General features: G+C 37.7%; 1 protein-coding gene across 2 annotated transcripts; it reads right to left on the reverse strand.

Annotated features, from left to right (window-relative positions):
* Nucleotides 1–1,895: 1,895 nt before the first annotated feature.
* On the reverse strand, nt 1,896–9,353 carry LOC103695984 (small nuclear ribonucleoprotein SmD1a). 2 transcript variants are annotated; one of them, XR_015971246.1, is made up of 4 exons: nt 9,068–9,353; nt 3,374–3,565; nt 2,975–3,267; nt 1,896–2,591 (listed from the first exon to the last, which is right to left on the reverse strand). XR_015971246.1 is itself a non-coding variant. In XM_088707114.1 (3 exons), the coding sequence occupies exons 1-3, from the start codon at nt 9,135–9,137 to the stop codon at nt 3,206–3,208; spliced, it is 324 nt and encodes a 107-aa protein (XP_088563240.1). In that variant the 5' UTR covers nt 9,138–9,353; the 3' UTR covers nt 2,801–3,205. The 2 variants fall into 2 exon arrangements, 1 of the variants encoding a protein (XP_088563240.1); XM_088707114.1 differs by lacking the exon at nt 1,896–2,591 and having other exon boundaries at nt 2,801–3,267.
* Between the last annotated feature and the right edge of the window lie 4,388 nt (nt 9,354–13,741).

Genomic DNA, 13,741 nt, shown 5'->3' on the forward strand with positions numbered 1-13,741 from the left:
TAGATAGATCCGGATTATACATAGATCCGACCCGACCTGAATAATCGGTTTGGTCAAAAATTGTTGCAGTGGATCGACCTGATCCGATCTTCTATTAGGTTCGGTCTAGGTTCAAAATTAGGACCCAAACAAGGAATTGGATTGGGTCAAGTCACTCACGACCTGACCCAACTCGAATAACCCATTGGGTCAAAAATTATTGCAGTAGACTCGACCTAACCCGATCTTCTATGGAATTAGGTCTGGGTTCAAAATTAGGATCCGGACAAGAAATCGAATTGAGTCGGGATTACTCATGACCCGATCTAACTTATTTGCACCCCTATCTGTCTCCGAAATGGATAACGCTATCACTATCCAAAATTATAAAGCACTCTGTGGTGTAAAAAAAAGCACCATAAAGGATAGCTGAGGGCCGCGTGGGCGGGCCTTCGTCACACCCGGTGTGTGTTACGGGCCAGTTTCATTGTCCCGGAAGGGGACTCAACCACAGTCATCAGTTGGATCCGGAGGAGCCCTAGGGGTAATGGTTGCATCCACCCCTTGCTCCGAGATATCTGGGCAATGATGAGGGATGGAGGGACCTTCTAGGCCAAGCATGTTTTCCATGAAGCTAACGGGGCTGCAGACTGGGTAGCTACTTATGTAGCCAGTTACTCCAATAGTACCCTGTGGGCTGGAGATGGAGAGTTGCCCCTGGCACTCATAAGTATTTTGTTTTTTGATTTTATTAGGTGCATCTGTACTCGCCGGGTATAATCTGTCCGCTTTAACAAACAAAAAAAAAACACTCCAAGTTCCAAAGTAGCATATTGAACTTATAACATTTTTTTTATTATTATACACAAAGAGTAGAATGATCATCCATCTCCACTCTACTCAAATTATTTCATTTTAACCTAATACATTTTATTTAGCTTGAATAGTTATTTTAAAAATTAATAATAAAGAATGCACTTGTCAAAATTGAGGGTGTGGTTACTGAATAAGTGATAGTTATTTGAAACGATCGCATCCATTCATGAGTATCAGCGAAGCAAATTGTTTGCGCCAAACTTTTTAAGATAGATCAGAAAGTTAGCCATTTAAAAATGCTAAACACAAGTTAACCTTAACTAGCGGGGATCAAAAGTAGGTATTTTTAACTTTTATGTTTATGTAGTGACCGTTTGGCCATTCTTAGGTCACTAGATATGGAGAATTCGAAATTTGTAAAAAAAAAATTAACAAAACTTTTATATTTATGTATGTGACCGTCTGGCCATTCTTAGGTCACTATATCTAGAGAATTCGAAATTTGTAAAATAAAAAATTAACAAAAAAACTTTCTCCTGAGTACATAAATTATATTTCAGTCTATAAGTTATCTATATCTTCTTATAGTGCCTGCGACATCATCCTGCATTCGCTAGGCGAAGAACATGAGAAATAAGAAATTAACAATTATCCCCACAACAATCTTCAAATTATTTTTAGATGGACTATACAAAAGGGCCCTTTGCCACCTAAGTCTTATAAAAAAGCTCTTTGTAGATCCTCCAATGAACATTAAATTAACCCATCTAAATTAGAGATTAGACTATTCATGAAATAAAAATTTTGAACCATGTGCAAAATGCTTAATGTTGGATAAATGCAAATTCATGTGTTTGATGGATAGTTTGCAAATAATCATTCTAGTTTCAAGTTCACTAATGACCTGATAATAGGATTTTTGTAAGCCCCATCATATTTTCAATATTTAAATTATTGAAATATGTTGTATTAATTGTTGTACTAATCATGCATGCACTGAGGAGGAAAACATGAACCCCTAAAAACCTCTTTATTAATCAATAACAGAAGATCAAACAGACAAACACCTTGTCACAAAACCACCCATCGTGCCACTTAAATCAGACCGAAAAGATCAATTATATTAAAACTAACAACAGATACTCTCAAAGTGCTTATGAAGCGAAACACAAACATCACGGTTGCCTCTTCCTAAAATAACATAAAGGGAAAAAGGGGGCTATGGCTTAAACTTATTGCATTGCCCCTGCAGTCTCCCTTGCTTCCGCCTCCACCTTCACCTTCCTCTTCGCATCTCCATGTGCATGTCCATCCTCCACCTAATCAAGGCCAGATCCAACTTATCGACCTCCCTACCGCATTCCGACCATCGATCCAGTGGAGCTCTCACCGCCCTTCACTCGGTCACCCGAGCCATGGAGGGATCAGTCGATGTCCTCGATCACAATGATGGACTTGCAGGTCTGAGTTCATGATCAAGCGGCAGAGCTTCATGTTGAGCTCGAGATAGTAGACATCGTAGTCAAGGAAGTTGGCCATGGAGGCAATCATGGTGGATTCGCCGGTGCGCCCCGAAGGGCTCCAGGCCTTGCCTCGCAGATCTCGGCGCCGTAGTCCTGGCTCCAGCTGAAGGTCTCAAGGACGTCAGTCGCCCCTTGCTTCTACTTGGGAACCATTGCGAGGGTGGATCTGGAATGTAGCTGGGCCACCTGAATTTCCACGTTCGAAGTCGAGACTCAATTGAGCTGGCCGCAGCTTAGCTGCCTTACGGGGCGGATCCATTTGAAAGCAATAACCTAGATAATTAAGATTGAGGAAACCAAATGGTTACTAGAACGGAATAAAATTAACGATGTAAGCATGCTTTTGTTCAATACGTACTAGGATCCTCTCTGATTTGTGTGGTAATTGAGGACTCTACATATTCGCTCATGATCATACATGCAAGCGAAAGAATTAAGCTACAAGTCTATCCTTCATTTGTTTATTTGTAGTAAACCCCAAATCATTAAATCAATCTAGAATAAATGCATCTGAAGATAAAATGTCTAACAATTTGGAAAAAATATCTCTCACACTTGTCTACTCTACAGAATAGATCCCTATGATCAGCAATATATGCCGCCATCAACTCACAAAATACACAGAAAAGGGAAGCAGCGGTAAGACTTGACTTAACTGAGTCCCAACGTAATGATACCATCTTTTTTCCGACATGAGAACCTTTTCCACTTAAAACAAGGTAATAGCGAAAGGCGACAGCCAACGCCATGAAGTCTTGTAAAGATAACTTTTGGCAAACAAACAATCCTGCTTGCCTAGTGCTTGGAGAGTAATCAAATATTCTCCTTGTAAGCAGGCTACTTGTACAGAAGCAGATGCTGCAAAAATTGATAGAAGGGTGACAGAGCTAACGGCCACGGCCACGACCTCGTCCACGCCCACGGCCCCGACCCCGACCCAAAGGTCTCCCTGTTTTGTAACCAACAATAATCAGTAAGATAGCCTATATGATGATCCACTCATCAAAGAAAACATCACCATTTGGAGATGGAGATTGGTGGAATTGAAAAGATACCGGCAGCCGGCTTTTTGGGCTTGACCCTAGGTGTTTCCTCAACCAGTAAAGTCTCCAGGTTTAAGCTGTCAGGGAGGATGTAGTAACGAATGTTGTTACCTCTGACGCTTAGGTGATCAAGGGTAACTGGATTTTTTCCTTTCAATGTAAGCTTCACCGTCTTCAGATGTGTATTCATACTAATATCCACTCCTGTAACAATGAGGGCCATGCATCGCTATCACGTTTCGAATTCTAAACCATCATGCAAAGTGCAATTGATAAAGGCAATCAAAGAAATAAACTGAGACTTCTAGTGAGTAGTCAATCAAAGAACTAAGCAAATTAACAGTTGCCGGTGACTCTAGCAAGAAGGCACCAATCTGTTTCTGGTATTGGCTATCCTTTGCTTTTAACTTTTTTGACTACCAAACAAGAAGGTACACAAAATAACAGTTTCCATTGAACATAATTTCATTTTATTTTCTTGTCCAAATTACTTTAATTAGCGAATTCTTCTTCGAATCTAATAAGCACCTCGTAACAGTCAACAGAATAACTGCCACAAAGGTTAACCCTTGTGATTACAGTTTGCTCAAAAACTTTAAATAGAAGCAAGTATTTCAATTGGTCACACATGACCTTAATGCTTATGCTTTTTCTCAGACCAAGCTTGTCCACAACTTGCACAGCTTTTGCCCATGTCCTATGACTATATAATACTTGTTGATAAAACTGGAATAATACAACAAACACCCTTCCAAGACTATGAATATACATGAGCGATCTGGTAAAATTTAGAATTTCACCATGCAACCTAAAAAGTTCATTAAGATGCATACTAGAAAATAACCAGCATCTGATATTCCTTGTGAAAATGTGACACAAAGCCTACAGGCTTTCAACTAACACAACTTTAACCACCAAGAATTAACCAACACAATTCCTGGAAATTTTGAAACCTACACTAGAATTTAGCACAGTATTCAACAGACTTTGCTTCAAGTAAAAGCATCTGCCATGCTGCCACAGGCTCCTAATTAGGCCTCAAAACTAATCAAAATTTTTGTTTTAAGATACAACCATACATGTGCTCCCTATTCAACTTTTGTCACCTGTCAATGCCACGCCGAATTTTATATTTGGATTACTAGAGCAGAAAATTCTGTTAGATGAAATAATGCCCCTATGAAAACTACAAAGATCTCTAGCACAAGCTTAGAGCACTCTTAAATCACTCCCATTTTCATTTTCCTAATGCATTCAGGCTTTTCATAATATAGCACCAAAATACCAACAGATCTATCATAACATGGTCCAGCTTCAAATGCACTTACAACTAGTATTCTTTTCAACTCTAGCAAACCTCTTAAAGATGCAGCAGATGTTAGTGACTACAGGAGAAACAGCATAGACAACAAAGGATAATCACCATAGAAGGGATCGACATGTTCATGAGTTCATCAAATATGCAGAAGTATCTGAGATGTTTGACATGCCAAGGGCATCAAAAGCCAACAATATGATCCCTGCATTAGACAGTCTTACAGCCATTAGCTAAATCAAATCTGATTGTAGTGACTTCTATATCCCCTATCGAGCAGCATACTTGTTAATAGCCTGCAACTAATGTCCTACACCTTCTACCACTATCTTTGAGGATCAATAATGCTGTCACCAGGCATGGACTCAAAGGCACCCTCTAACAGAAGCCTTCTCAGCCCTCCACTTGCCTTTGAAGCTCATGACGCAATATCAAGCTCATATGGCAACACGAATAAAAGGCTTGCACGCAACTTCAAGTTAAACAGCATGTTGCAGGTCATAAATATAAGATGGACCATCCAATAGGCCATCAAACATAATATTAACAAAGTTCCTAGTACACATTCCACCTCTAGGAAGTGTACCACACTACCACTGATGATCAGTAATTCCATTTGCCGCTAGCAGATTTTATTCTTGATTTCTTTGAACCTGCAAAACTGATAGATAACTTTGACTTTTCACCATTCCAGTAATTGGAATAATCCTTGTTCCTAGTTCAAGAAACACTTACTTGCCTTCTTATGAATACCTTGTCTTCTCAGTCAACAGCCTTCCATTCATCAGATTAGATGAACCAGGACTTGCTGGAGCTGTTATCAGCAGAAAAGCACAACAGCATTGGAAAGTGAAATTTGCTTTCCTTATTCAACCAACAATTGTGATTGGGCTTTGCTTGCAACTCCTCCAAATTCAGCTCAGCATTAGATCATGCAGCATCAAGTTGCCCCTCAAGCTACTTAATAAGTGGATTACAACCCACTACCTCAAACCGTGTACTGAAGATATTGTGAGGCACACACAAAATTGTGTGACAAAACAAATTGACAACATAGATTGCAGTCCTTCCTTCTAATATCTTACTGAAATATTCTCGCTCAATCTTCAAATCCATATAACTAAATAGTCTCTATAACTTGATCTTCTGAGTATCCTCAAGACTCACAAGATTTTTATTTTTTAAAAAGATTATAACAACCAGAGGCTCAATTGTCTACACTTGAAGATATCTCCACCATTCAAATCGTGAGGGAATAGAGCAAGATTCAGTAATAAAACTCTAATAATAGTTTTTGGCAACCGGCTACCCTCGTCCCATTAGTCTAAAACTGAAATTCCATGCCTTTCCTAGCTTAAACTACAAATTACTTTAAAGCTATACAACCCCTCTGATAACATCCTTCCAGAAGCCTCTCAGAAATTTGGTAGGTTTTTCCCCCTTCCACATCATACTCTTATTAAATTTAGCTTTTATACAAACAATTCTCGCCGGCTAAGCATCGAACCCACCTACCCAAAGGGACCTAATCATGACCTTCAAGCTATAAGCCTATAATCTAATGTATTCATTTTCATTCCCATGCATGTCATGTGCCAAACAACAAGATGGATGCCTCTCCAAGTCTTCTCACCTCACGGTCAACTCTACTAAAAAACTGGTAAATGCTTTTGAACAAAAAAGAAAAAGAAAACGTAAAAGGTTAGATAGCATCATATCAGGATTAATCTCACCTCCCAATGCCAAGAACTTGCTATTCCATTTTCTTAGTTGCATATTGAAAGGTCCAATTAGAGATCTCAATTATGACCTGTTAAGCATTCCAATCATTCCAATCTTTAGACCTAGGTACTTGAGAGAACCTATTCTATTGTAAAATCCATCGCATAGGCTCCCAACCTATTCTTCACATATTCTTTACCAATATGCACCCAACACTTTTTCCACGCTAACCTTTAAGCTCCCAACCTACTGCAAATATTTAATGATGAGCCAAAATTCACTAACTTTCAAAGCTATTTAACAGGACAAGAGGCTGTTGTTAGCACATTGAAAATATCTTATTAAGATCAACTAACTTCTCCATTACCAAGATAAAGAGGAGAGGAGACTGTATTTCTTAGTTTAAAGACTTTGTTAAAATTGATAATATCCATCATTGATGAGAACAAGTAACCTAGTTTTCATATCAAAATTCTTTGCAAATTAAATTTTTTATATTCAACTTTAATCAAACTTAAAAAAAACAAATTGAGCTAATAGATTTGGGTCCCAATTTCATGACATGTTAATTCACTCATAACCCACTAGTCGTAACCTTTAAGCAAGTTATTATATGCATCACCCTTGAATTAAACACTTCAATTCCCAAGACAAATTTTCTTAAGACTCCCAACTGTTCTCAGTGAAGGCCTTGCTAACGATTTTATGCACTCAACTAACCAAAATAATGTTTCTACAATCCTAAATACTGACAGGAAAAATCCTACTTTTCCTTGGGAATTACTAAAATGAAGTAACGGAAGTGGCACTAAGACCTATCAACAAAAATATAATGTAAAAAAACCAGAGAAATACTAATGGCATCCTAAGAACACATCAAAATTTATAATTGAAAATAACAAGAAAACTATACTTTGCTAAACACCAGGATACTCATAAACTTCCTGGGAAGTACCACCAAGAGTGGCTATTATGAAAGAAATCAAAGCAAATTCTTCTAATTTCTTTTTTTTTTCTTCAATATTTTGCTTAAATACCATGACATTTGAATACTTCTTCGGAAGCAGCACCAAAAGTGGCTATTATGAAAGAAAACAAGGCAATCATGGACAAAATATAATGTAAAAAAACCAGAGAAATACTAATGGCATCCTAAGAACACATCAATATTTATAATTGAAAATAACAAGAAAACTATACTTTGCTAGACACCAGGACACTCATAAACTTCCTGGGAAGTACCACCAAGAGTGGCTATTATGAAAGAAATCAAAGCAAATCCTTAAAATTTCTTTTTTTTTTCAATATTTCGCTTAAATACCATGACATTTGAATACTTCTTCGTAAGTAGCGCCGAAAGTGTCTATTATGAAAGAAAACAAGGCAATCATGGAAAACAAAAAAAAACCACCATTACTAGTGTTGCCCTATAATCTGAATACCACCTTTTTATGTACTCTTTGATAAACAGCTCTTTAAATACATCCATAAATAGTTTTTATCCCAATCTTTTTGCGTCCGCTTGTCATGTTATGGAACATTACTATATCTTTTTCCCTCTTCACCAAATCATCCATACTCTTTGCACAACTCCAAAGTCATCTTTTTTTTTTAATGCTAGTCTTCAAATTTTATTTGAGTATGATTAATCACTTACATTTAAGCCAGCCTAACATCCACCTTCCCAAAAATTTCTACCTTCCTTACTTCAAGGAATTTAGGCATTCTTTTCATATAGCTAACCCAAAAGTGCTGCACACATGCACCTGATCCCTCTCCTGTGAGTCAGTAATCTTGCTTCCCTATTTAGTGTTCCTTAACCACATATATGCAGACATGAATATCATTCTTAAGTCATCTACTTCATATTTTATAAGGGTGGGAATGTGATCAGAGACAGGACCACGAAACAACACTCACCGCTGATGCAAGAGCACGGCATCCTTCAATTGAACTACCTACTCCTTTTCTCATAAGTTAATTACCTCTATGAAAGTTCTCGCCCTAGTTTTTGAATCAATCATTATAATCTTAAATCCTGGGGTCATTAATCCCACAACATCTAGCATTTAGAAAGACCCATCTTAAGCCCACAGCCTTATATCTTCCTTGACCTGCTGGTCCGTAATTGTCTTCCATTTTCTTAATGAATGGTGATTTGTGCTTCTGCTCATCCTTTACCTCAACAAGAAGGCCCACATTATTGAAATGAATAACCAACAGCCTAGGAACGCCATGACCCTTCGCAGCCTACATCACTGATCAAACCCGATCGTTTCCTAAAGCCTCCTTTTGCTCCGAGTTCCCATACCCAGTACCCCAAAATAGAACCGCTTTCGTCCTCTGATTAAAAACAATGACCACCTCATCTTAACCACGTAAGCAGTAAAAACAAACTGATATTAACTACCGATATTGAACCAACCAGAAGGAAGAATAGAAGAAACAAAACCAGAAATCGCATGAATAATTGAAAAAAATGAAAGATGCGTCCTCTGCCATACAGTGCCGACTCACTCCCATCAAATCTTGAGTTGGAATTAATCGACAAAAAAATCACACGCAGACCTAAAACGCTAAAATGAAAAAAATTAAAACCCATGTGGTGGATCTCACCAAAACCCTACACAAAGAGATGGACAGCGAGAGAGCGAGAGAGAGAGAGGAACCTGTGATGGTGCCATGAACGACGGTGCCGTTCTTGAGCTCGATCGAGACGGTCTCGTTGTTCAGCTTCATCAAAAACCTAAAGACGTCCACATATCAATCAAGACCAGAAAAAGAACGAGAGAGTGAGAGTGTGTGTGTGTGAGAGAGAGAGAGAGAGAGAGAGAGAGCACCCGCCTGACGAGCTTCATCTTGGAGATAGATGGGAGAGAGAGAGAGGAAGTGGAGAGCAGCTAGGGCTCCAAGCGAAAGCCGAGTTCTCTCTCGAAGCGGGAGCTAAAACCCCCCTTTAAAGCCCCCCACCGCGGTCTATATTGACCCTCTGATCGGTAGACCGAAGTGGACAGCTTTCCACGATCTTTGACCCTATGATCGGACCGATCTACAATCCGGTAATTTGGATATTCGGTAAATTGGATGGATGGATCAGCTGGTTGTGGAAGGTCAAGATTGACGTGATGCATGGCGAGATGCTGAATGCCAGATCGTAGTCCAAAATACTCATGCAAGCTCTTAGTGTTAGTACGTGATCACAATTTACAACTCCAGATCAGTATAGAAAAATTTTATAATTTGATATGCTAACAATTAGGCGCATATAATATATGTCCATAGAGAGTGTAACTTTTCTCCTTTTTTTTTTTTTTTTTTCAGGGGGATAAGGTCTTCAAGCGATGAGGCCACAATAACTCCCTCTCAAATTCTCAATCTTCTATCTTCCAAACCTATAGTAATTGAGAAATTTTGCAACTAAATAAGCTAGATTTTAAAAGTTGGGGTGTAAATGTGCCGAGTTTGATCAAGCCTTGGTTTAGTCAAGCTCTTCTTAATTTAGAGCTTGAAATTTTCGTTCAAGCTTAGTTTGTTTATTACTATTTTGATTTTAATTTAAACCTAGTTTCAAAATGAGTCGAACACAAGTCTAAACAAACAGCTTGCAAATCCTTAATCAAATCATAAATTAATTCAAGTTTGAAGGTTCAAGCTTGAATTACAATTTGATTTCAAGTTTGGTTCAAGCTTCATTGCAAGCTTGGTTAATTTAAATTAATATTTAATGGATTCAAATATTAAAACATGCTAATTAAAATCTTAACTACAAAGTAGAAATTTAGAGAGAAAAAAAAAAACGAAAATGCTATTGACAATGCTACTCTACAGGAAATATAACCTTATGGAGCCGAGCATCTTTTTCGTTGGCTTGGCTTCAAATTGTTTTTGAGCTTGAATTGGTTCAAGCTTGGTTCCCTTAATTTCAAATTAAGCCTAAATTGAGTTCGCCCTAGGTTGAGTCCAATCAGAGTTTGAGGTGTTTGTTTAGTTTGCCACACCTATCTTGGAGGATAGGCTTTGGATAATGAATAAGTGTAACTGTCCATCATGCAATGAACATAGATGAAAATGGGTTGATCTTCGGTATTAGTTTGACTCTATTTAAAGTAAATTCTAAGTCAGCCATTGTTGAAGAATTTTAATAATTTTGATAGACATGCTCATTTACATCTCCTCTTTGAATGATATTTTATAATTATTCATTTTTATTCCGGTCAAAACCTTCTAGTTGATCCATTATCAACCAAAGTATTTACATGTAAAATGCAAATTATTATGAACCGAACTAAAATTACTAAAAATGTCTTTTAATTTTCTAATTCTATGTAGTTTCAAAATTGTAAATATTTGAATTATTTGTCTGTTTTTATTTTAAAGAAATCTCTTAAGAAGGCTCAAGCACTCCCACCGTACCAAGCCACTTATCACCATATTTGCCCTTCTGTTTGCTCCATTTGGGTGGCCCATCAATGATCATAGATCAAACTTATCCAATTTTTATAGTACGATAGTTGGTTGTTCACAAATTAATGATGCCTACCATTTTTTTCTTAGGATCAATATCAGCATTGCAGTTCATCCAACAGTAAACCTAATTTGAATTGTAGAGTTATGTCACAATCAAATCCAAATGAACAAAATGTTAAATTGAACCATACCACTCTATACTGGAATTTATTACTCATTTTTATACTCGATGCTTTGTATTACAATTATTTCTTCAATTGAGAGAAAGAAAGAGAATAGTAAGAATTCTCTTATCTTATCTACAAAGATACGATCCTCATAATGTACTGGTTGTTTTTGTCTCTAGCATGACCACCTGATAGATTATTGTGGAGAAAAGTGGGAAATGGCCGATACTACTAGAAGGGTTCCTCTTTAGCTTACAGATATTTTTATCATCAATTTATTATTTATGGTACATATTCCAAGTTGGGTTCATCTATATAGTAATCGGATGAACCGAATTTTAGATACGAAAAAGTAAAAACTCAACGGGACCAAATAAAGAAAGCAGAGAAGCAGTATATACCAGGCGGCGCCGAGCACAAACCCAGTGGCACCACCATCATCTAGGCCATGCTCTCCGGCATCGCCATCGGAGGCCCATTACTCGGTATATGGGCTTCACTCCCTTAGCCCAATAATCCTCCGCCGGCTTCGGCTTGGCTGCTGTCATGGCTGGGTGTCAGCTTTCATGCTGGCTCTCCGTTATATTCGCTGGAGAGCAACCATGGCGATCAGCTGAATGATTGAGGCCTTGAAGGAGTCAAGGCAGAGGTAAAGGAAGAATGGGCTTTTGCTGGCTGTTTTATTTCTATTTTACTTTGCCGATCCATGTTTCATGTTAGATAACTATTTTTCAGTGCTGCACTTCGGAAATTTTAAATTTTATGTAATTTAGATATATATTACCTGTAATGCACTACCACTTCATATCCGATTACTTCGCGCTTTTAAAATGTAAAATCAAAATTCATGAAGACACCCGTAAAACTTGTAGATCATGCAATATGATAAATATACTATGCTTCACTATCATATTCACTGATCTATTAAAGGTGCTTTGTATAATTCCTTTCCTATTGCGTAGGATGGGAAATGAGCTCTAAGAAGACCTGTGAGGACCCATGCAGACGTGTGTTTAGTCTCATATCGGTTATTTGATGGATAAATCTTGGGTATTTATATATGATTAAAAAACTTAAATTATATCTTTCGACTAGCTTTTTTGAGTGAAGTCCTGTGTTGTGACAAATGGTATTAAAGCGAATCTGGCCCATAGTTTAGTGGACTAAGGAATACTGCAGCACAAATTTATTAGGGCTGACCACAGGTCGATCGTGGTACTTGTGATTAGATTTGAATGAATTTGAACTTTTAACCTAATAAAAATGCCTGAGTTGACCTTGGGTGCTTATATAGGATCTAAGAACCTAAATAATACCATGGTGCCAATTATTTTGAGAGGAGTAAAGTAGGGACAATCCAAGTTTTCTATCATTACAATTGATAATATTTTTACATTACACCGAACAAGAACTTTATTGGCATAGCATCGTGCTTCATTAAAATGGCATTAGGCATTGAAAGGAGGCGGGTCCACAAAGATTGATCTAAAGATTCTGGTTTGGAGCGTTGGCCTTATGATTTTAAAACGAATCTCAAAGCTAGTTTGGTACCGTAAGATTTCCAAGCTGGCCTAACTTACGTCCCTCTTAAAATTCGGTGGCAAAGAAGACGGTGTTTCAGTTACGAAGAAATCTAGGTCGCTTTTAGTGCCAAAGCGTGTCAAGACCATAATCCACTTGGTACGAAGAAGACCTATTAAAACAGCAAGCTCTAGTATACACAAACAGTAACTCTGGTACAAACAAAAGTTACTGTTAGTTCCATTAGTATGAGCTGTTAACAGTTTGATTAGTTAAACAGTTACAATAGATAAGGAGATTAGTTATAGATTAACAGTTGGATTAACTATTTTCAGTTAGTTAAAACTATAATTAGTTATTCTAGTTAGATCAGCTCCCATTTTATTTAAACAGAGCATTGTAAACGGATCATCTCATCTTGAAACACAACTCTATTTTTTCTCGGACTCTATCTCATTCTCTCTCTTTCTCGGCCTTCATTCCTTCCAACTTCAACCAAGATCCTTCAACCAAGATGCATTAGGATTTGAAGCGCCAGCCTTCCAATGGGGAGAAAACCTAGTATAATAGATAGAATGTTCCCCTAGGACAAGATGCGATCGACATCAGCAAAATCGTGATGTTTAATCATGATATATAGCATAGATAGATTATTAGCACTTTAGCTTTCTAGGGAGCAAGTAGCCACTAAACTATTCATATTTTTTAGGTAGATTGGATAATTGCCAGGCACCTATCTGTTGACCCCATTCTGCCACCCCTCAAGGAAGCAACAGTTGAATGCTGGTTTGGTGCTTACTAAATTGAGAATTCTGCCCCACAAATTCTTCAATCAGTACCTCTAATAGCTGAAACAAAATAGACCGAGTCTATGCGTCTGTAAGTACAAACTAAGCATGCTTCGAGTGTTGCATGGCCTTCGTCACATTCTCTTTTAACTCCAACAAGCAATTAAGGATGATTTTGGTTGGTGACTGAAATTAAAATTGGAATCGAATTTGGAATGGATTGGAATTATTATCAGAATAGCCATACTCCGCGATACGTTTGGTTTGTGACTGATACTGGAATGAAATGGAAATTGTTGACAATCAGGAGTAATTATCTCCAAGTTGGTTCTCCAATATTCTAGCCCCTAATTTGTCTCTACTGCTAGCTGTACAGATAGACTAGAATTACTAGAATCCC

The sequence above is a fragment of the Phoenix dactylifera genome, chromosome 11 (genome assembly GCF_051530095.1).
Source record: "Phoenix dactylifera cultivar Ajwa chromosome 11, Ajwa_hap1_PhDact_Kaust_v1.1, whole genome shotgun sequence".
Classification (NCBI taxonomy): Eukaryota; Viridiplantae; Streptophyta; class Magnoliopsida; order Arecales; family Arecaceae; genus Phoenix; species Phoenix dactylifera.